The following is a 24,375-nucleotide window of genomic DNA, read 5'->3' as shown; positions in this document are numbered from 1 at the left end:
CATCTTGTTTTGAAGTCCCATCAAGCTTTTGTTCTTCTGTCTCCATAGGTTTAACATGTTGCATCTTATTGGATTTTATTATATGTGATAATATAAACGAAAACTTTTATAGACAAGGAGATTATACAGAAACCATTGTTCATTTTCTGTTAGTTGATTCTAAATACGCTGTAATACTGTCATCCTCTTGAATGGTTTTACATTGTTTTGATATATTTGATGCTACAGTATACCAAGTTATACTCAAAGATTTCAAGTAAAGAGACAATATGGTAACTACTTTTATGTCGGGATTATCTTGTGGTAAAACACTATTTTGCTTAAATGGTTATGTTTTGATCTGCGCTGTTTTGTTGTTATGCCCTCTTTTATCTCAATCTTCATTTTATTATTTACTTTTTTATTTTTATCCTTTTAATTAAGGGCAAAATAAATTAAAAATAGCAGGATATATTATAGTAACCCACTTTGATTTTCTATTAACTTGATTTGAAGCCGTGTATTGCTCTCACCATCTTGTTTTGACTGATTTCACTTTATTCTGTTTTGCTTGATAGTACCAGGTTTGAAAGTTTAGGCAACAGCTGTGAAGATAGTGGGATTCATTATGACGCCCATTCTGGTTGACTATTATCTACTTTTGAAGACCTGTAATGTCTCCAATGTTTTGGTTTTGTTGGTTTCGTTCTTTACTGTTTTGTTCAATTTTATTATAACTGATGATATAGGCGATTCTATTGCAGACAGTGGGAGGCATTATGGTAACCATTGTTGATCACCTTGTATTATGTTTTTGCATTATCTATTATGTCCACCCTTTTGATTTAACTGACTCTGTTCTGTTATGTCACATTTGGTTTTACTCTCTTCCAAAAAAAGTAATAAGAACTGTGGGAGCAATAAAACCCCAAATGTGTAATAGTCATCGTAGAGAGGAAAAGAAACTGCTCTAAAGGATATAACTGCATGTATATTTAAGTGTATAAGATAGACAATGATATTACTGAGTTTTGTTGGATCACTGAACAGAACTGTTTGCAGTCTCACTGTTTGAATGTCCACTTTATATGCTTTAATTTTGTAACTTGAACAAATATTTCTAAGATGACAATATGTAATCCATTAACTAGTGATTTCCTACTGTTTATTTTTTTTCTGAAATTCTGTATAACTTGTACCCTTTTTCTGCTTTTTTTTCTTTTTCTCCTTAAATAAAATTTTTAAAAAATGATAAGATGTTACATACTAAAAATAAAAGTTAAATAAAAACCTAGGAAACACTTCTAAAAATCTAGAGATGTACCAAAGAATGGCTTAAGTTTCTTAAACTTCTTTTTAAGACTTTGACATTTTTTAAGAAATAAGCACAGGTAATATTTAATTTCATCATTGGTACAACTTTCCAGTACAGATAATTATTTCTGCAGAAAGCTATGTTTATAAAACAACCAAAAATACATGCCAGGAAGATGAAGGACCAACATGAAGCCAGTGGCAATGTCTAGGGTTAACTGATCATCACTTTTCCGCATGGCCGCAGCCAGCTCTCGCGTCCTGCCAGTATCCACCATGGAAAAGCACTCCTGGAGGCAGGGATCTCAGGCACATCCTGCCAGGCTCTCATCTGCACATGGCTCTCAAACAGCTGTCTGCCTGCACCCACTTGATAGGTATGACAAACACATCAGAAATGAGTCAGCGGATGAGACCTATATTATACTCAACTAAATAGATGCGATTAACTGATGGCTTCATGACCACTACAAAAACCTTATTGAAAAAATTACTTTGATTCTTTATACCAGAAAACATTGACTAACCAATCTTTGCATTTTCAACCAATCGTATTGCTATCATTTAAGTGTAGGTGGAAGACAAATGTTGCCTAGTTTTCTTGTTCTCATTTTTCTTATTCTCTTAGTCAGGATGTGTGTGTAAAATGGAGTGGTTGGAAATGCTTAATTTGTTGGAGGGTAATAACCTAAATAAATATAGTATGTTGGCTCTTCTTTTAATGATGGTAAAACATTTTTCAATATTTCCTGTTTGCTGCTAGTGGTATTAATAAATCTTCTGATACATATAATTGTTCAAATCTCAATAGTTTAACCCAATGGAAGTTTATTTCTCATTCACATAAATTCAGTCAGCAATGTGGCCCAGACTGTTAGAGAATCTGCCAGCAGCAGTGAGAGAAGAAAAGAGAGAATGGACGATTGGATAGGCAACTTCGGGGAGTGACATAATGTACAGCACATCCCATAATGAGCATCTAAGCTTGTGGCCTTCTCAAGCTTTGGGGGTCACAGAGGAGAAAAAGACTGGCAGATGTAGATCCCGATTTTACACCATGGAAAAGGAATGCAAATTTTTTGGCAAAAGAACAAGTAGACACTTCTACAAGTGCTAGATCCTGAGAAAGCATATACTAGGAAGGGCAACACTCGACAGGTCTTTTTAAATAAATGTTTTAAGGACAACACACAAAGTAAATTTCAGAAAAGTATTAAATTAATATCTTTTTTTGAACATCTTCAATGTACAAGTTCCTCGAGGCACCCCCCTGGAACAGTTGAGGGGATCCAGAAAAATGATCTCTCCCTGAAGCAAGGCAAGGAAATAAATTTTGTGTGCATTACAAGACATCCATTTGGGGTAACTTAAAATCTCATTTTATTTATACAAAAAAGCAAGGAAAACATTTGGAAAGAAAATATTTATTTTCTGATTAAGCATTTTCCCTGTAGAAAAATTGAAAAATACAACAAGGTACAAAGAAAAACAAACTTTAAATGTACCACATAAAGTTAACCACTGTGAACATTTTTCTTTACAATATTTCATAATATATGTGCTCATTTGAAAAGTTATTTTATGAGATGAATTTCAAAGCACCAATTCAAAACATCGGTTGACCTAAATTCACTTTATTTGTAATCATGAAGAAATCTGAGAGAGAATGCCAAAATAAATTGTTTTTCTTAGCTGGTATCTGAAACAAGATTCCTGATACTCCACTAAGAGAGAAAAGAGGAGAGCAGAAGGAAGGGGAGAGGAAGGCAAGAAGAGAGGAAATCGGAGGAGAGAGAGGGAGGGCAGTTATACCCGCCTCCTTAAACACCTAGCAAATACAAGAATACGTGCTGCTGCAAAAGCCACCAGCACCAAACTACAGGGAAATCCCTTGCATTTACCCATCACACGGCACGCACAAGGACCACCAGAATATGCTCTGGAGGGCTGGTTCACAGGGCCGGGGAATATTAGGAGAACTTTTCTACCCAAAGGTCATTGAGCAGGAGTTAGAGCGAAACAGGAAGACTTCTATTCTGGAATGTTAAAGAAGCATTCCAAACACTAGATGGGAGGACCCAGGAGCCTGGAAGCCCTTCCCCACCCAGGGAGCACAGGAACATGTGGCACATGTGGCCAAACACACATTCTTGCAGGAGGGACTCTGGAGTGCACCCTCTTTGAGTTGTTTGGGACTGCAGTCAGCCTTTCTTATTCATAGGTTCTATTTCCACGGACTTAACCAATATTGGATAGGAAATACTGGAAGGAAAAAATTCAGAAAGAGTCAAAAAGCAAAGCTTGAACTTTCTGCATCCCAAGCGCAAGTTTGATTCTGTGTGAATGAAAGAATGTGAAGTGTAGACCACTCTGCAGTAGCCTCCCAGCGTTCCACCGTGCTCTACTCTCCAGACAGCATGGTCATTCAAATAGTTTTGCCTTGATGCAGTTACACCTCTGGTGGTGCCACCTTTACTGACCTTTTTCTTGTCATTTCCTAAGCAATACTGTTCACAAGGCACAATTGTGTATGCACTGAACATGAAGAGACTTTTGCTTTTGTGATCATTCCTTAAACAATACAGTTTAACAACTATTTATATGGCAATGTGTGAGGTCAGTCGCCTAGAGATGAGCTGAAGTACACAGAAAGGTGTGATCAAGTTGTATGTAAATATTACACCATCTTTCATAGAGACTTGAGTATCTATGGAATTTTGTACCCTCGGGAGGCTGGGCACCAAGCTCCTGTGGATACTGAGGAACAACCAGAAACATTTTCTGGTAAAACTAGCCCCACAAGAAGACCTGGTGAGCTCGGTGGTCAGAAACAGGCTTCCCTAACTCTGGGAAGACAGCTGGGACTCACAGGAGCAGAGAGGAAGTGGAAAGCTGAAGCTGAGAACAAGGCAGATAACGTCCAAAGTCGAGTAAAGTGCAGGAAGCAACAGAGAGCGTTTTTGTTTTGTTTTGTGTGTATGTGTGTGGCGGGGGTGACGGAGCTGTGAGGCTGCTGTGGAAACCAAAAACTCCTTATTTATTTGGCATCTCCTTTTCTTAATACGAGTAATACTCGTATTTCAGGTGTAGCAAAATGTTCCAGATTCATTTGTTTTTCCCAGTTTGAGACATGGAGACACAATTAATACTGTACGCAAGGAGTAGTTAAGGAAAAATTTCTTTGCCGTACCGTTAATTCTCAGTCGGGCAAAATCTTGACTGCCTTGACACTGGTGGAACTCTAACTTTGGAAACAGGAAGACACACGGTAAATTGTGTCACGATGTAGGGAAACACTAGTTAAGAGCTTTTTGACTTACTGACCACCGTGGTTATAGATTATTGGTCACTATCCTTTGTCCATTCCTCTACCAATCCATTTGACTGCTTTGAAAACAAAATAAAGCGTTTTCAGTGTGGCTTGGAAATAAAAATGTGTCATAAACAATCGGTAGAGGTGCTTCACAGTGATTTCAGGGACCTGCGGCAAAGTGAGTAGGCAACCAGCCACACAAGCACCCAGCTGCTAAAATACTTCTCTGTGGACCTGAGTTGCGTTTCTAGAGAATATTTAACAGGGGGCGTTTTAACGCTTCCAAATGTCGAAACTAAAGAACAAATATTGACGCAAAGGGCACCTCAACTCTCCCCAAGAGTAAAATACATCCTTTATGAAAAGGAAAAACCATTTGGCCAAAACCCTCCAAAACCCCTGCATAACTGGCCCTTAGACAGCGGAGGGCTAACCTGGCACGGCCAGGTCTTGGCACTAGTGCACCAGGCGACATCACAGGCTCCCGCTAGCTATGCGAGACCAGGGTTTTCTCCAGGCCCACTCGAGCCTCCAGCCGGGAAGCTGGGCCGGAGGCCGCCAGCGGCTGGCACCAGCGCCGGGTAGGCGGCCGGCCCGGCCCGCAGCTCCTCGCGGCGGGGGAGTTGGGCCACCGTGCGCGGCGGCCCCCAGTGCGCGGCCCGAGGGACGCCCCCTGCGCGCGGCGCGTGAGTCCGGGCGTTGTGCAAGCGCCCGCGCCTCCCCTCGGCCTTTCACCCCGCGCGGTTACGAAAGCGCGACCCCCGCCCCGGAGCTATAAAGCGCGGGCCGGCCGGCGGGCGGGCGCTCGCCTCGCTGCTTCTCGCGCGCCCGGACGCGGACGCGGACGCGGCGGCCCGGCTAGCGCGTCTCCGTGGTGAGCGGCGGCGGGCGGGCCGGGGCGGCGGGCGGGCGGGCGGGGGCTCGGCGGCGGGCGCGGCCCGGCGCTCACGCTCTCCGCGGCGCTCTCCGCAGGGCGGACTCCCGGCGACATGCGGTGGGTGTGGGCGCTCGTGCTGCTGGCGGCCGCGGGCGGCGGGCGCGCGGAGCGCGACTGCAGGGTGAGCAGCTTCCGAGTCAAGGAGAACTTCGACAAGGCTCGGGTAGGTACCGCCCGGGCGGCCCAGGTGCCCGCCGGCCCTCGTTCCCGGAGGCCGGCCGGCCCCGGACGCCAAACCCCCGCTCTTAATCCTTCGCGCAGTTCGCCGGCACCTGGTACGCTATAGCCAAGAAGGACCCCGAGGGTCTCTTTCTGCAAGACAACATCGTCGCAGAGTTCTCGGTGGACGAGAAAGGCCACATGAGCGCCACGGCCCTTGGCCGAGTGCGGCTGCTGAGGTCAGTGGGCCAGAAGGCCGTGCCCTGTGTTCCCATCGCCCCGCACTGGCAGAGTGAACACTCTGGGGAGGGGGAGACCCAGGGTGAAATGGAGCTGGGAAGCACTTCTGCTTTGGCTCAGAATCTCTCGCCTTTTCCAGTAACTGGGAGGTGTGCGCAGACATGGTGGGCACCTTCACAGACACCGAAGACCCGGCCAAGTTCAAGATGAAGTACTGGGGCGTAGCCTCCTTCCTGCAGAAAGGAAGTAAGGAGTCAGCCAGCGGGACCTTTTCGAGGCTGGGAGGCGTTTTTTGGCCACATCACTGGGTTTCTTCTCCAGTGGCAACCTTGGGAGGAACAGCTGTGGGAAGGTCTGTAAGTGGCCAAAGCCCTCAGCCCAGCTAAAGTTAGGGTATTGGGAACAGGAGCAGCAACTCTCCCACCCCAATCCCATGACAAGAAACTTGGCCCAAACTCAGGAGGACCCATGGGCTTGCCAAGTGCCACTCTGCCATGCAGCTCCTGTGCCAGTAGCGTAAGCTGCTTCATACTTTTTTCTCTCCCCGCATCACCATGGGCTGAATCTGCATTTCTTCCACCTGTTTGGGCTGAATCCCTGAGACAGCGGCCTTGCATGGGTCCCCAGCAGCGGCTGCCACCTCCAAACCCCCATCCAGAGGTGGAGGGGGCATGTGCAGAGTGGCTTGTTACCAAGTGCCTGCCAGTACTGAGATTCTGAGCTGGGGTCCGTGTTCTGCGTGCCAGTGGCCTCTTCCCTGAGTACTGAAATTCAAGTCAGGGTGGGATTTGAAAACTCAGTACAACATCCTGAAACTTGGCCTGATCCTGAGAAATGTGCTGTCTCTACCTTCTTTCTCGCCACCAGTCCCATTTGTCATAAGTTTCAAAGCTAGAGTCTTCCTCAGGTAGCTGGAGAGTAATGCAGGTCTGGGAAAACAACATCATGGAGTCTTTGAGAGGCAGGGAGGGGTGGTCAGTATACAGATGCACAAGCTGAGGCCAGAGAAGCCAGTGCTTTGTCCACGGTCATACTCTCTGACATCCAGTGTCAGAAGCCACGGTTCCAAGGCCCAGGCCTGGATGTGTGGCCCTGAACTGCTGTCTCCAAATACAGACCCCTTCTAGCCAAGTATTGTTTGCACTGTCCTGTGAGATAGAACCCAGGGCTGTGCAAAGGAGCGTTCTTTAGATATGATCCAGGACATAAATATTTATGTACCTTACTGCTTTACATGAGTCACACTGCTTGACTTACTCTAAAGTCATATACTGGATGAAATTGCATTTTTAAAAATTACACTTTTAGTATTGCTTTACTCTCTACAGAGGAACTGCTATATCAGTAGAAATAATCGAAATTATTTCAAATAAGGTGGCAAAATTTCCCAAAAATTTCATTTAGAGTAAAAGATACATTTTTCTGATAATGGGTTATAAAAACTAATACTAGGGGCACAGAGTTGCTAACTTTTAGGAAATACATAACATTCTTCAGTATTTTGAGATGTACTTTTTAGAGGAACAGAATTCTGTCTACAAAGCTTTTAGGAATAGGATGAGGTAGGCCCAGTGAAGAGGGACTGTTTTGTCTTCTTCCTTCTCCTGTCTCTTCCAAACAGATTAACTCTGTTTTCATCTCTTGAATACTGAGATTTTCTCTAGGATTTCTGGTGGTATAGGTGGTGGTGGGTAATTGGAATCTTGAAAGTGATAAGATACAGGTGTTAAGCGAGATAATTACGGTGCAGAAGGCTTAGAGGCAGATTCCTTGCAAGGTTGCCTTTCAGCTGTGCAGTGTCCTGAGTAAGCATGCCTGTTCAGATTAAATGGTGCGAGTTCATATTCCAAGGCAGCCATCACCTGGGGGACCTTGGGTTTTCCCTTAGCCTTTCTTCGCCTCAGTTTCCTCCCCTGCAAAGTGAGGGTGACCATAGTACCTTCCGTGCAGAACTGTTTTATAAGGATCCGGTGAGTCGACACATGGAAAGCAACCGGATATTACTGTGTCTTAGTTGTCCTGACACAGTGCACGTAGGAAGCCCTCGACTACATAGTGCTTACTCAGCTCTTGAGGCCTCTCACTCCACTTGCCCAGCAGGGCCATTTGGCTTCTTCTGATGAGTAGTTAGGAGCAGTGCAAATGTTTCACCCCACTGGCTCAGTTGGACCGCTACTCCTGAGAACCATAGGGAGCTTCTCACCTGGTCCTTGTCATTTTGGACAATTGGAGGGCACAGGTCTAAGAAGACAAAAGGGCATGGTCTAGGTCCATAGTGGTGAGCAACAGCTTTTCAACGGAACCAGCTCACTGAGACAGTTCCCCTTACCAAGTATTTTTCTTTTTGTTTGAGGATTGGGATAGTCCAAACCTCTAAACCAGTCTGTGAAGGTACAGTGTAGACTGGGCTGAACTGTAGGCCCACTTTGTGGTGTGGTGGAGGGGAGTCAGGGGCTCCTGGCCATACAGTATTGCCTTCCGTCCTCTCCTGCCCTGTCTGACGGTGCAGTTGGCTGCTGTCTGATTCTCCACTGGCCCAGCTGCTGGACGTCAGGAGAAGGACTGGGCTCATTCTTTATAGCAGTGATCAATGGATCCTCTTTTGTGAAGTCTTTTAGAAGGGAGAATCTGGTCCAACTTGTTATGATGTAAATGCTTTGTCTTTGAAGTGTTGCCCCAAAAGGACCCTGAAAACAAATCAAACCAGTGTAGGCTTTCTTTTAAGGTCTAGAACAGTCTTTGATTTTACCAAAGCCATGCATTGACAGTTACTTAGTTCCCACATTGGAATTCACATCCTGGCAATAATTTTTTGAAGAAAAAAAATGTAAAGTTGCAGACTTTTTTTAAAAAAGCTATACTAGCTAGCTGCTTGGACCATAAATGGAAGTAACAGTTTCACAGGCTGTCCGAGGGACAGGATCCTGGGATGCTCCTGGTAACACAGTGGTCCCATAACCAAAGCAGAGATGACCCCTTTCAGGGATGAAAAGACTGCCCAGATACTCAGGAGTCCATGATTAGGGCAACAGACCTGTGGCTTCCATTCCTGGCCCATCTGCTGAGTTACTTTGTGGTCACTGCTGAGCAGTCATTGGTCTGGGCGGTCTGCAAGCCTGGGAAAGCCTGCAAGGTGCAGAGGTGGCTCATCCCTCCTCCTAGGAGATCCGGGCTGAGCTGCAGATCCCTCCTCCTAGGAGATCCGGGCTGAGCTGCAGAAGGCAGATCCACACGCTCATCTGTGACAGACCTCCTGCAGGGCCTGGGTTTGGGCTGAATTACATTCTCAGTAGACAGTCTGGGGATTCTAAGAGAGTCACACATAGAAGCCACTTGGGTGAGTGACAGAGAGGGCCTCACAGACCGGGATGCTGTGGCATCCGGGCCCCTGCCTCCTCCAACAAGGAGTGAGCACTGCAGCAGCAGAGCGTCCTTGTTCCACCACCAAGGTTGTGATGGAGACACAGAACCTGTCTGTCGCTTGTCTCCTGTCCCCCCGTTCACCTTGTGTTTTGAGACACTGTGGTGTGGAAGTTACTCTTATAGACTCTGGAGTCAGGTTCCCCTGCCCAAATCTCACTTCTGCCCTGCTCTTTAGGTTGCTGGCGAATTACTTAGTTTTTGTGTACCTCAGTTTCCTTATCTGTAAAGGAGAGTAACAGTGTGCACTTTGGATCAGTGTGAGAAATAACTGAGAAAACATACAAATCCATACAGTGACCAATTTAGTGCTCATGAGGTCCCAGCCACAGTTGTGTTACCAAGCAGGTTAAATTAAGTATAAATGTGGCACTTTGATTTGAACATAAGATATATGGTTAAATTTGCACACTTCTTGTTCTCTGAGGCACATCACCCACCTCCCTCCCTAGTAACACATTATTTCCCATCCCGCCTTTGCTAATAACTTTTACCACCTTCACTTTTACTTACTGTTCATTGCTTGCTCTTGGCCTCGAGGGATAGATATGATTTGCCTTCTTGGAGGCTTGGGCTCTGCCTCTGCCAAGAGTTGCGAAGAGGATAAAAAAAAGAGAGTGGGTGATACCACATAGTGGTTTCCTGTGCCCCACCCCTCCCAAAGCAAGAGCTGCCCCCCACTCTGAGAAGTGGGTGGCACCCTAAGGACTAGGGTGGATCAGAAGTTGTGTTGTCAGTGGCTTCCTCCAGCACATCTGGATAGGACACCAGTGGGGTTAATGAGACAGATGGGAACCGGCAGCTGGCTACATATTATCAAAAAAGACTGTCCTGGTGTTGGGCTAAAGTAACAAAGTGACAATCAGCTGTTAGACCTGTACCAGAGAGTGAATGATCATGATTGGAGCAGACAGGTTTGTTCTAGGGTTTTGATGGGGTCATGTCTTCAATGGTCTTTTGGAAAGAGGCCCTGCAATCTATTGTTAGAGAGAGAGGAAGTCATTGAAGTGAATGAGGGGTCCTCCAGCCAGGACTGTTTTCTGTAAAGAAGATTGAAGTCTTTTCTCATTTGCCCAGTTTTACAAAAGCTGTCACAAGTTTCTGTAGGAACCTGCTTCCTGAGAAAATACAGCCAGTTCTGAGTCCACAGATAGTGAGGTGCCCAAACCTCTGGGTCCCTGAGAGGGGACACTGGTTGACACTATGACTTTCTGGTTCACAGATGATGACCACTGGATCATCGACACGGATTATGACACATTTGCTCTGCAGTACTCCTGCCGCCTGCTCAATCTCGATGGCACCTGTGCAGACAGCTACTCCTTTGTGTTCTCCCGTGACCCTAACGGCCTGACCCCGGAAGCTCGGAAGCTGGTGCGCCAGCGGCAGGAGGAGCTGTGCCTGGACAGGCAGTACCGGAGGATCGAACACAATGGTGAGTGTCAGCACCAGGGGCTCTGGATGTGGGGACAGCTGCCAGTGAAGGTGTACAGCTGCACACCACACCACAGGAATCGGGGAGTCTGAGGAGCCGCCCTTCTGAGCCTGTGTCTTAGTCCTTGGCTACGTCTTTTCCTGGGCTGGTTCTGGGCAGCGTAGAGGAGTGACCAAAGGCCTTTTTCCAAACCCTGACAATGAAGTGAAATGCCCAGGGATACTCTTGTCTTTTTATCTTGGTACCTCAGGCTGGTTTACTCTTGGCTCCACTGTCCCCCCCAAAACCATCTTGACAGACTAACACTTAGAGGAATTAAGCGTCGTCTGTGAAGAACAGGGCAGCAAGTGTGGTCCCCGATGTAAAACCACAGACATGAACGTAGTGAGCTCAGTAGAGAATGGTAGTAACAAATGTTTATTCTCTTTGACACCAAATAATGGTTCAAATTATTTATTTTTGGGAGATCCCTTGGGACAATCATAGGATTTTTTATGTTATCTTTATTGTATCTTGATTTAAGAACCAGGAACATGGTGAAGAAAAGTGTATTATTTTGAACTGACACTCACTCATCCCTATGGTAAATTGGGTTTTGAAACCAAATGTGGTCACGTGCTGCAGTATACAAAAACAGGGGGAACAAAACTGAACATTCCCAGTTTTGAGGACACCTGACCGACCCTCTACATCAAACAAATATGAAGTCAGACCGCAAACAGGGATGAAGGTGTCACCCGGGTGGGTGGGCGCATGCTAGGAGAGGATGCTGTTCCATCCTGGGCATCCCTCTAAGGCCTTCACCTGCGTTACCTCAGTCAGGCCTCAGAAACACCGTGAGAAGTACACACTCTTACCATCTGCGTTCACAGATGAGAACGTGGAGGCTCAGAAAGATTAGAAATGTTGCCCAAGATCTCCGACAGGTAGCTGTGTTGAGTGCAAACCCAGATTTCTGTGACTCTGCAGTCCCTTCTCACAGCATGTGGTGATGTGGGGCAGAGTGAACACTGTACAGTCACCAGGCGCAGGCCGAGGTGGGGCTGACTCAGCCCTGCTGTCCTAACGTAGAAGGAGGAACTCCACCACTGCGACATGCAGTGAGGTGCACTTGGCTAAGGAAAGGAGCTCCACGCATGCAGCAGGTCCTGGGCCATCAGCCACTGCCCCCAGGATTTGAAAGGGTATCAGAAATAGCCTTAAGGGCGTTTTATGAATTATAGCTGCACCTAACTGAGGGTTTGCATTTGCTGTGAATTTGAATGAACAAATATATGAATAAAGCCAAACTCTAAGGCCACCATGGTATTCATTACTGGTACAATCCCTGGGTCCATCTTCTGGTCATTAATGGCTTTGCTTTTTGTATTTCAGGATACTGTCAAAGCACATCAGGAAGAAACTTTTTGTAGCACCATCAAGCATGTAAAGTTTCATTAGAAAAACTTCCACCTAACTCTCAGTCTTCATCTCTATTTATCTCAAGAATTTAGTGCCCCACCCCCGCTCCAGGTGAACATAAAACCCTCAGTACACATTAAATGTATGTGGGAAGCAGAGAATCTGTTCACATCAAAGGTGTGATTTCTGAAGTTTTCAGAGAGATCATTTGAGGGTTGGAATTCCAAACTTTGATTTATTAAAATATACTCACCAGCTTTCTATGATTTGAATTTTATTTGTATTCATTGGCTGCAGGTGGGAGTGTCCTTTTGTGTGTACCAGGAGGGCATTTTTCCCTCCTGAATGACCTCTGGCCAACTCTTAATGCCTCATCTCCATTATTAAAAACTCCAGTTTCTCCTAACTTTCCAAAAAATGGGTTTTCTCATTAACTCAGAAAACCTTAACTACCAGCTTAGCCAAGAGAGTGTGGCTAGGCCACACCAGCAAGCCCGAGGCTGTGAGCCCTGGGCCTTGAGATAGGCAGTGCAGTGGGCTCAGCCCTTGCTGAGTGTGAGTGGCTGTGATGCTTGGGTCAGGATGAGCCCTAGGAAATAGGCCCATCCTTCACCGGCTCTAGTGTGTGGGCAGCCTCGGGTTTCTCTGGGAGAGTTAGGATATGGAGCTCTAGAAGCCAGGTCTGTAGGAAAGAACACAGTCCCCCTACTTGGGGTGTCCAAGGAGGAGCTAGTTGGGACTGCAGGCAGGCCTGGTGCAGACAGCCTGTGTCCTCCACCATAAGCCAAACTTGCCAATTCTAGCATGTAACTACATATAAAGGTTCAGTTTCATGGGGTTCCCGGGATCCTGTTTCTCATTTTTAAAACAGCAGCAAACGGTACCAGCAAATCTTGAATTTAAGTCTAAATCCAGCTCACATGTTAGCTATGTGATGGGAGCTGGATATGTGACTTCTCTGAGCCCCACACTTCTCTCTTGAAAGGTAGAAAGTGAGTTCTGCCTGAGGAGATTCAGTGGGAGAGTTGTTAGTGGGTGTCGGAGCAGGAAGGCCCCACCCTGTGTGCCCTGTTCTCCACCAAAGGTGGAGGAGACGGTTGGGAAGCTGCCTTTTGTGCTCGTGGAAAAGCAGGCACAGAGCTTGGCTCTTCAGCCTCAGTATGACGATCCCAAAGACACACAAAATATCCACACAAGAGCTGTAATTTACCGTGTCAGTTAGGTAAGAGAGAAAAAAGCCTTCCTGACCCTTTGCCCCTGAACTTATGGTCATCATAAATCTTACTTCAGAAGCAAGCTGCTCCAGAAACTTCATGAATGATGCCAGCTACCAGGACTAGCTGATTTGTTGAATACCTACTATGTGACAGGAGCTATGTGTTTTAGTCATTGGCCCAAAATCCGAGGGCTGGCATTGTCTCTTTGCTCAGTCTTTGATTGTCTTCCTTCTTTCCGTTCTTTCCTAAGGCATTTCATAGACCATAGGTCTGGAAGCACCATCTGTGCCTGCCAACAGTGTTGCCTTTTCCTGCCCCTCCTCCACATCTCCTCACTCATGTGCCCTTTCCACTTGGCTGTTGCACTGGGATTTAAACTAACTTTCTCTAAATGAAATTCTTGGCTTCCTCAGCCCGACTTTTCTCCAGTCTTCCCCTCCAACCATGTCAGCATAAAAATCCAGGAACCGCCCTGGAATCCTCTCCCTCAGTGCTACAGCCTTTCTATCACCACCTTCCCAAAGCGTATCCCAGGATCTTTTCTCAGAGTCCTGTAGTAATGTCTTTCATTCCAAGAACTCTACTAGCTTTTTCTGTCAGTGGCTACCTACCTTGCTCCTCAGGGTAGATCCTTGCATAGTAGCCAGAATGTTTAAACTCACTCATCAGGCCTCATAGTCTGTAGCTGCAAATTTCCAGTGGTGCCATGTTCCCTGGCATGCCCTGATGGGCTCTAGCAGGGCACCCCTCCATCCCAGCATCAAGGAGAGTGTCCAGGCTCAGTCAGTACTTAGCTGTGCTTGAGTCACACCACACTTCATTCTTTCTCACAAGCAAGAAGCCCCTCTGCACCAACACTGTCTCTTCTGCTGTTCATGGATCCATACGGCTGACTGGATCTCCCTTGAAATTTACCTTTGAACACATGTCACCCCTCAGAGAGGTCTTCCTGTATCCTCCCCACCCCATCAAAATGGCCATTGCTCCCACCGCATCCTACCCTCCTTTGGGGCAGTGCTTTTTCACCCTGTTCAGTATGTCTCCCATCTCTGCAAGAACGTAAGTTCCCTTGAGTGCAGGACCATTGCTGTCTGCTTCATCATAAGCATTCCAACTCCAGCGACAGTGTCACAGCTGGTGCTTCGCAGTCCTTTGATGAATGTATCCATGATGGACAGTGAAAGAGTTGCTGGCCCAGACTGGACACTTTAACCAGGAAAAGCCGCAGCCGCTGCCTCCCCCGCCCCTATAGACTTGCCTGTAACCTATACCCCCATCCCTGTAACCCTGGCGCCAAAACGTGTGCCAATGAAATACCTGTGCATCTCTAATGGCCTTAGGGCACTGCCCTAACCTTAGGCTATTTATATTTCCCCACGCCACGTGTCCAAGAGAGAGATCGCTAGATTCCAGCGGCCAGTGCGCCAGTCTCCTCTCCCCGTGTTCCCGGAATAAAGGCCTCTTTTGTCTTATACTCCTCAACTTTTGGAAGCATCTTTTATCCTTTGAAGACAGTCCTATCAGACAGCTCATTAAACTTGGAGTCCTCCTGCCTTCTTTCTGCTTCCGTGACATCGCTTCTCCTAAGAATCCATGGCATTTTTAATAAATGGAAAAAAATCATCCTTAATTGTTCTTGGGAAATACCTCAAACTCAAAGCATGAGTAGTCATGACCCTTTAAAGGAGAAATCTGTGCCAGGCATGGTGGTGCACACTTGTAATCCCAGCACTTCAGGAGGACTGCCTTGAGTTCAAGCCCAACCCGAATAGTGAGATCCTGTATCCAAAAAAATAAAAATAATCGCAAAATCTGAGTCTGGAATCTGTTTCAAGACTCAATTTAAAAACCATAAGATTTTATATATAGGAGATGTGACTGCTAAGCAGTTATAAATAACAGTTTATTAACTTAAAACATATTACAAATACTTAAAAGTTCATATCTAAAAGGAATCCCTAGTAGATCCTTTTATAAAAAAATATTTTTGTACTGAATAATCATCTCTTAATTTACTGTGCCATATATGTGTATTTGCATAGGTCAGATTTTCCTAAAGATGTGCTGGTGGATGGTTCTGGAAATGAATTCCTTTTAAATATACACTGGGGCCCACCAGAGAGAAACTACCTAGAAAAAAACCTTAACTAGCTGGAGATAACAGACAGATCATTTCTTCTGACAGACGCGTCTGTAGAGATGGCTCCCTTTTCGGGGAGCGAGAAGCAACAGAAGATTTTCCTCCATTCGTTCCTGAAGAGTGACATGTTGTAGAGGATGGGGTTTAGGGCTGAGTTGGCGAATGTGAAGGCCATCACCCAGAAGAAGAGGGACGGCCAGATGACCAGGCCTTGCCTGAAGTTCTGGATCAAGATGAGCAGGATGGTGATGATGATAGGGCTCCACATGATGAAGAAGGAGACCATGAGCAGGAAGAGGGTGCGGAAGAGCCGGAAGTCCTGCTGCGACACGCGGATCTGGTGGGTCTCCGAGTACGCCAGGCTCATGGTGAGCCTCTTCCGTGACGCCTTCGTGATCTGCAGGGAATGCAAGCAAAACAAGGCCACAGATTACTGCCTGCAGCGGGGAGCTTTGTGCTGTGTGCCTGGGAGTGGGAATCTGCCACCTTACACATGGAGGGGGCCTACTTTTGGAACTTTATGTGGAAGGAGCCGCCTCCTCAGAGCCTGGTGGACGGTCCACACTTGGAATGTGCTGGAAAAAGAGGTGTCATGGGCAGAGAAATGACCTCATTGTAAGGAGAATGAGGAAGGTGAAAAGCCTGAACTGGATGGTCTAGAGGAGGGTCGTGTGCTCAAAAGCACTTCTTCCTTGTTACTGTTTTTTAAAAAGGCAAGTGATTGTAAAAAGCAATATGTATATACTCCATGTACAAACTCAAATGGTATGACCCCAAGGAGAGGCGGGTCAAATGAAAAATATATAGTTTCTTCTCTAGCCTTCTGTATCCCCATTTCTGTTCCCTAGAGGTGACCAAAGTGAATGGTTTCCTGGGAGACCCTCTAAAAACATGCTACCTCCACACATACAGGAGAAATTGTGACTGTGGGACTGTGGGCCTCTCTACTTGTGCTCTGGATCCAAATGGGACCATATGCACGCTACCTCCTTTTCACACAGCAGTCTACTATGGTGCGCATGGTTTGCTGGCACAGAGCAGACACCTTGTTCATACGACCTTGTTAGTGTTGGCAGTTTCTTCATACTGTGGCTATGCTGCAGCTCGTCCAGGCTCCCATTGATGGGTACTGTATTTGCTTACCCCTGTCCATTTGCTTCGCTGAAGTGGTTGTACCCATGCCCGTCCCCTCCCTCTTTTACAGGTTGCTGAGAGGGGGAGAGGTCAAGGGGGATGGCAGAGTGATATGACAAGGTCAGGCAGAAGGGAAGCCTCAGACCCCCATGACATGGGCAATCTTGTCCTTGAGAGAAAGCAGGGACGTAGATATTATAGTCTGCCTGTCTCCTCCATCTCTTCCCAGCCCTGGCACAAAAGTGTTTCTACTTCAGGCAGGGGAAACTTGAAGTGACTTGAGACTGATGTTTTAAAATAAACAAGCACAATCAAAAAGTGACTGGAATGTTCTGGAGTCAGAAATAAGTGTTATTGAATGTGTCCCTTCTCAGCAAGAAAGACAATCTGGTTAGAGCAATTCTGGTGGTATTTGTTGAAAAATCCCAACCATTTGGTGTGCCCCTGTTGAAAGGTGGTGATTGTGGAAGAAACATCCCCATGCATATCTTTGCACACCCAGCAGAGTGTGTCCACCAAATAACTTCCTCCCAGTGGGACTGCTGCAGTTGCTAACATTTTGCATTAATGATCATTTAGAAGAGGTATTACCAGAAATATTGACAATCTTAGTCACATGGATTTAGGAGGGAGTTCTGGACTCTTCTTTCAGGGTCTCCTGTAGGTATCACTCCCTTGTTCTCCTGTTCAACCTGGTCAGATAGAAAAATCTTGCTCTGTGTCAGAGAGGGTTTTAGTTGGCAACGGGCAGCTTTGGACACAGAAGTGACCCATTCACTGATGTAGGCTGACCAGATTAAAATAGAACCTTGTGTGTACTCTCCTCCCACTCACACCTCACATCAAAACAGCGTATGTGAGCCATAGAACAGCTTCACCACATCTTAGAACCCGAACGCTACAGCAAGGTGGGGGCCTGTGCTGTGTTACTATGCCCGCAGGCCACTGGCACAACCTTATTTTGAGGTAGATTGTATACCAGCAGAGTAGCACAAACCTATAATCCCTGCACCAGTCTGAGAGGCTAAGCCAGAAGGATCCCAGTTCCAACCCCTACCTCGGCACCTTGGTGAGTGAAAGAGTTTTGACCCAGACAGGACACTGTAGCCGCTAAAGCCCAGGAGCTTCTATCTCCCCCACCCTTAGGAATCTACCTCTGGCGCCAAAAGAATACCAATGGGCTACTTGTGCATCCCTAATGCCCCTCAGGCACCACCCCTACCTAAGCTACATGTATGCCCCCACTCCACGTGCTCCACAGAGAGATCGCCGACTCCAGGGTGGGGTGGGGGGAGATGCTGCGCCCCAGGGGATCGGGGTGTCTGTCCCCGCATTCTCAAAATAAAGGTAATTTATATTTCATACTTCTTATCTTTTCAGCTGCCGCCGGTCCCCCACAGTTGTGTCAGTGAGTTAATGAAATTGTGCCATGAAAGGAAACAAAATGAAATAAAAATAAGGATTATCTCAGTGTAAAAGCCCTAAGTTCCAACTCCAGTATACTACACAAAAGACTCTGACTGCAGATTGGGGCTGGCCTGAGATTCTGCATCTCTAACAAGCTCGGATACTATATCCCACTGCTTCTGCTGCTGCAGTGACTAGTTTACCCCTTTACTGAACCAGTCAGGAAATAGCCCTCTAAGAGACTGCTAGTTGAGGCAAAACACTTTGAGAACAGGAGCCTTGCAAATGTGCAGTGTTCCCTGAGCAAAAAGCCCCAGGAGACCGTGGCTGTGAGAGAGAAGGAGGGCTGCCATTTACGTGTGACTCCGCAGCGTAGGGTGACGAGTGGCTGAGTCTGTGACCCCCAGGGCGGCTAGAAAGGGTCCAGTGCTCAGGCTCTGGAAGTCCTGGGAGATACTGGTGTCCTGCTAGATGCAGCATTCTAATCCTCTGGGCACAGCATGGTGGCCTCCATCATTTTCAGTGTTGCCAAGAGGTGGGTGGTGTGGGTTGCTGATGGTGGGTGGAACCTGGCTGGGTACAGATGCTGTATCTAGGAGCCTGGCATGCCTCTGTGACCTCTGTCCTAGGGAAAAGCAAATTTGAAACATTTGGACCATGCTACTAGTGAGTGGTAACTACTATTTGCTGAATACTTGTGTCCTGCCTGCTCTTCCTGCAGGAAGAGTCTGTTGGCCACACAGAGATGCTTCATCATCTGGGGATTGGTCACATTGTTCTCTCTGGGCTGGCGCCAGGGCCCATTCTCCTAGGAGTTCAGAATCTCAAGAGGAAAATTAACTGACAGTTAATTAGTATCATTCACAATATGGACAAGTTAACTCCAAGATCAGAATGACTTAAAATGCTCTTAGAACTCATCTAATTCTTTAATTAAAGATAGCTATTTATTGTTGTACTCTAAGAAAGTAGCTTCATCATTTTGTGTATTATAGCAAACCTGTACCGCGGCTTACTAAATGTTTTCTTTTCTTAACTGATATGTTAAGTGACCCAATTGATATGTTGAGCAATACTCTCCCCTGTAAAAAATTGCAAAAATTTCACTTAATTGAGATGTTAATCACGGAGCGGCCCTCTACAAACAAGAAGAGTGGTGCTAAAACAAGCTAACAAGGGCTGTTAATCACGGGTAGGCGCCTCTAGTCTTCGCTAAAGAACTAAAAAAGACAAAAAGGCCCACTAATTTACACATTGTTTAAAGTAGTGTGTTTATATGCAGGGAGATTTGCCCATGAGTTTAACCTTTTTACCTAACCTTAGTTACTCTTCCCACAAGATAGATACTCGCCGTTTTCCTGTTCTATAGCGCGCCTTATTGCCTCCCCCCACCCACCTATCTGGGCCATAAAGAATTTGGGTTTCTGGTGACCTCTCCCCGACCTGGTGATGATCTGTCATAAACTGAGCCTGCCCCAATTTTAAGAACTGTTTAGCTTCAAAGAAATTACCGGGAAATACTGTGGCCCAAACCCCGATCGGTGCTTTCCTTTTGTTCTGTATGTATCAATGGGTTAGATATCAGATCTTTGTAAAACTTAAGTTCCAGCATCTCATAACTCGTGACCCCTTCGCACTCACTGGCGAAGACAAGCTGTCCTGAGATAATTAACTCTCCACTTTCTTCTCCAAATATTGCTGCAGACGTGCCACTCTGAGATAATGTCAGTCTGCAGGATGGGAGTAATTTGAGCAACACCAAGAACTCCCGGGACGGTCAGAGCTAAGTAGACAGCAATACAGTTTCCAGATGCGGGTCAACAGGTTTAATGGCCTTACAGGTTTCCTCCCCACTTTCCCTTACTTTTAAAAACCCCTTTCCCCAGTCTTGGGCGCGCAGTCTTTGGGTTGATCCAGGAGAGACTGTGCCGCCAGGACTGGCTCAATAAAGCCTTTGCCACTTAAGTTTTAGACTCTTGTTTCCGTGGACTTTATACCGGGCCCACGTTATAACATTTATCCCATGATTACACACATGTTTGCTCTCTTGTATGAGTGTTTAGGTTTGCCTGTTGTTGATGGAAACTAGGACAGCAGGTCCTGATTATGAGCGACAATTCCAGTGACTCCCTCAGAATCCAAAACAATTACTGTGACTTTGATTATGTGGAGACTCATTTCCTGACACTGTAAAAGGCTGGCTAGGGTATTTCCTTCTCTCTTCAACTGGCTCTAAGCATTGCAAATAAGGCTAGCAGAGGTGCTAATATGCAAAATCTATAGCCATCAGACAGTCCTGTTTCCTCGCGTAGAGTTCTGTACAATACAGATATGTACAGGGTTGAGCACACAAGATTTTAGAGTCAATAGCTCCAGGAATGTCAACTGGCTGGAGCCTCAAGATAGGAGGCCATGACTCCACTGGGCACAAGAGTTTGCATATCAAAAACCAAAGCAACAGCCCCCAAGCAGTTCCTCTGCTACCTTAATTGGATTATGTAAACTGATTCTTCTGCATATCTTTACCTCTGTAATTTACAGAGATGCCATTCTTCACCTGGTCAGCCAGCTCAAGTTACTCACATAATTCCTGCCATCCTCACTATCACTCATCCCTGAGCCACCACCCTTCTTCACAAGATAATAATTTCTGGGAGAGGCCTAGGATCTCGGCCTTTGTCTGCCTGTCCTCATGAGGATTGGATTCAGGACCCCTTGGCTGCCCTTAACTTGGAACATGTCTTGGTGTCTTTACTCTTGCTGTTGTTTACATTGGTGGTGGTAGATTGGAATTAACTTGCTGGGATTCTAATAACGTCTCAATGGGGTTATAAATATAACCTTCTGGATTGTGAGAAAAACTACAAAGAGGATTACAATACTTGGATGACTGAACTCGATATTTGGGTTTACAATACCCACCATCAGAAATCAGGGCCCCGAGGCTCCCCTGAGGGTTCCCCTCTCCCCGGGCATCAAACTACATGTTGTTTCATCAGTTCACACATAAATCTTCTCGACTCCTCTTCAGTTCTACCATGATTACTCCTGCTTAACAGATGAGCAAACTGATTCTCAGGAAATTTCAGTTGCTTGTGGAAGGTCACTCCCTGGGTGACAGGCCCATGGGTAAAAATTCAGTATGACATGTTAATAATTAGCCATTCATAAAAGGTTTAAAGGGGGTTGCCTGCTCTGGCTGCCCCGCTCTGGAGATGGGGGATGTGCAGCAGGCATCCACCATTCTGAACTTCAGTGTGGGTCAGTCCAAAGCTGCTGTGGCATCCAAGTGAGAACCTGTGTTCTGGTAGAAGCTGGTTACCCTAGGGGCCCTACATTGGTTGACAGGTTTGGCGGACAGCACTGCCTCTGAGTGGATGTCCTAGGCCTGAGTGCAGCCTGGTGGGCACATGAGGGCTAGTGCCAAGAGCAGCCTCATCCCTCAGGCCTCTTACATTATGCAGCCAAGGGAAACGGCAAAGCTTCTAGACTGCCTGGTGTAATGTGTCATAAATATTTTTAATAAATGAGGTTGATCAGCACGCACATTTACTAAGCACTTACTATGTGCCAGGCTCTTACCTATAATTTGATTTACCTTTCTGTACCCTCTCAGTGGTCTGCGACACAGGTCCTGGAGCTTTCCAGTTTAGAAGAGGACATTGATATTCTAAGAGTCGAGGAGTTTGCCCTACAAGACCCTGCTGAAAAGTTGCAGAGCTGAGCTTTAAGCTTGGCAGAGTCCTGCCCATGCTCTTAATCTTGAACTATTTCCTTCCCACACGTGAGTATCTCCATCAGTGAGAATCCTTCTGTCCAGCCTTTAACTCTAAGCTGTAGTGAAGACAGTGCCGGGAGCCCTGTGGGTTCATCTCCCACCTGGCATCCTGCAGTGTGCCGTTTCAGGATCCACGCAGCACCTGCCATGCGCACCGTGTGGTCCATGCATCACTGTTACTTCCAACCTGAACGGCCTGTGGCCCAGGGCTCTAGCAGTTGTCTGACAATGACTGTAGTAGATAGAGCAGGCTGTCTCACTGCCAAGCACGTAAGAGGCTTGGTCTACTTAGCACCGGCAGGTGCCACTATTTCCTTCTCTCCAGAGTTCCTACCTGCAGAGTGAGGAGGAAAATGGGGCATATCATCAAACATGGCTCTTTGCTCGCTCACTTTCTCATACTAGATGTCAAGGCTGGTCAACATGTACGCATTTTAAATGTCTCTACGGTTGGGTGGAAGGCTTACTGTGCTTTTAAACTAATGCTTGACTAACTCCTGAGAGTTAGCTCTAATCCTCCAAACAACCCTGTGGACTTACCTCAGTTTTTGAACATTTTATGGAGGCTCTGAGAGGTGAAGGGACTTGCTCTAGTCTTCTGGGCTAGTCTTTCCGAAACTTTCCCCAGTGATTTATGGTCACTAGAATGTAAGAGTTTATTTAGGACAACAGGCTTTGTTTGGAGCTTTCTCCCAGGTCTTTGAAAGGATCCCTTTAAAACTGTCCTGTTAGGAATGCTGGCTTTACATCCCCATGAGCATCTGAAGTCCAGGAAGGAAACTGCTCCCACCCGTGCCCTGTTTACCGTGCTTACACCAGGCCAGGGATGCTACCAGGTGGAAGCAGGTGGAGGGGACTCCCACAGATAGAGGTCAGGCTTCTGAAGCCTGGGCCAGTCAGCAGTCTCTTGGTTAGAATCATCAGACTCCATCTTTCCAGAAGGTCCACCTCCCTTCCCTGGACTGGCACACAGTCCCTCAGAGCTGGAGAATGAAGGTGCGGTAAGGAAAAATGGCTTAGTGTTCACAGCCAAGTGCCTTTGTATTCAACCAATTTTGTTTTTCGGTTAAGCTCTGAGATAGGCTGAGGGTTTTCTAACTGCAGGCCATACCCTCACTGGCTCATCAACAAACACTGAGCCCTAAGTACATGCTAAGCATTCTCATAGGGTGTGAACACTCAGTAATAAGCAACAGAGCCTTGCACACGTTGCACTTCCATTGCGGTGTGTACAGGGTGATACCAGGGGAAATGTAAACATATGTGGCTACAAAGGGTTGAGGCCTCTCGGCTGGTCATGGCAACGATTGTTAGGGGACGATGCAAATCAGACTTCAAACAGCAAGTGCTGAGAGCCTGATTGACAAAGTAGGAGTCATCCGGACACATTCTGTTGGGAAAACTGTCACTTGGAAAAAGCCACTGGAAATGTATGGTATGTCTGAGTCACAAAGAAAGAGGAAGCTGGGAAGGCAGATGGCAAATATGGCCATTATCCAGAGCACACGAAGCCGCTCCTGAAGGGCAGCAGGAGAGAACCGTCTCAGACAAAGCCTGCTCTGTATCTTCGCCTAGGTCAGAGCCAGCAGTGAAGTTTAGAGCGAGGCCTCCCAAAAGGATGTTCCATGAAGCACCGTCCAAAGAGACACTCTGTGAGAATCAGGGAGCTACGTGGGCAGGTTCAGCAGTGTGCCTGCTTGGTCTATTCCTGTGTGGAGGGTTTCCAAGGTGTGCCAAAGGCTCTGAAGTCCTCTAGCAAAACTCCAGGTGTCTCCTAGGCTCCTACACCAGAATCCCGCCTGACACCCACCACTCTGCAGAGCTCTGCTGAGCACAGGAGAGACTGCTTTCTTAGAACAACAGATGCTCCTCGAGTGTAAGAGGGGGCTTTCGGGCCCACAGACAATGGGACCCGGGTTAGGGGCGGTGGAGGCAGGTGAGAGGCCGGGCTGCGGGGAGTGGGGCTGTAGCTCTGTGTCCTGTGCACATGGCTAAGGAACAGGGCGGCCAATGGCTTTGCCATGCTCTTGACAGGAAAGGTGTGGGCAGAAAGCGGGTTCAGTGCCTCTGCGTTATGTCTCCCTTTAGGAGGGAAGAGAGGAAAGCTCCGAGGCCTTGCCCAGGTGCCACGTTCACCTGGAGGCAGCTTGCCCACTCCCAAGTGGCCCACCTGGCAAACTCAGTGGTAGAAAGTCATTTTTCAGTAGCCTCCTATTTGCTTTTTAAAACATCACGTTTTTCTCTTTCATTTGATTGCAGTAAGCAGTTCACCAAGGCGGATTCAGTGCCAATGGAAACTGAAGGCTGAAGTAGTCAAGTCACTTCACATGGTAATAAAGCTTGGTCTGGGACCCCAGTGTGTTTGTCAGTGATAGCCTCCACTGCCCAAGAAAAGAAGGCCCTGCAGCCCCTGGAGATGTGACAATTTAACAAATGTTGAGCGCCTCGATGAGTGAGCCAACCTGCATTCCAGGCATGGGGACACAGCAATGGAAGAAACA

The 24,375-nt window shown here is 46.7% G+C and overlaps 2 protein-coding genes across 3 annotated transcripts in view; one reads left to right on the top strand and one right to left on the bottom strand.

Moving 5' to 3' along the window:
• Window positions 1–5,346: 5,346 nt before the first annotated feature.
• Rbp4 (retinol binding protein 4) lies at window positions 5,347–12,459 on the top strand. Its single transcript, XM_063239375.1, has 6 exons — window positions 5,347–5,480; window positions 5,579–5,706; window positions 5,805–5,941; window positions 6,082–6,188; window positions 10,585–10,797; window positions 12,172–12,459. The coding sequence occupies exons 2-6, from the start codon at window positions 5,596–5,598 to the stop codon at window positions 12,207–12,209; spliced, it is 606 nt and encodes a 201-aa protein (XP_063095445.1). The 5' UTR covers window positions 5,347–5,480; window positions 5,579–5,595; the 3' UTR covers window positions 12,210–12,459.
• The window catches only part of Ffar4 (free fatty acid receptor 4), a 27,782-nt gene continuing 14,605 nt past the window's right edge, over window positions 11,199–24,375 (bottom strand). For both annotated transcript variants that reach the window (XM_013143868.3, XM_003462406.5), the window contains exon 3: window positions 11,199–15,952. In XM_013143868.3, the coding sequence (XP_012999322.1) occupies window positions 15,585–15,952 (368 nt within the window). In that variant the 3' untranslated portion in view covers window positions 11,199–15,584. The remainder of the gene's footprint in view (window positions 15,953–24,375) is intronic.

Source organism: Cavia porcellus, unplaced genomic scaffold, assembly GCF_034190915.1.
Source record: "Cavia porcellus strain 051 isolate PalLab524CR breed Dunkin Hartley unplaced genomic scaffold, mCavPor4.1 scaffold_28, whole genome shotgun sequence".
Classification (NCBI taxonomy): domain Eukaryota; kingdom Metazoa; phylum Chordata; class Mammalia; order Rodentia; family Caviidae; genus Cavia; species Cavia porcellus.
The sequence above is the reverse complement of the archived record's forward strand: the minus strand, read 5'-3'. Positions and strand labels throughout refer to the sequence as shown.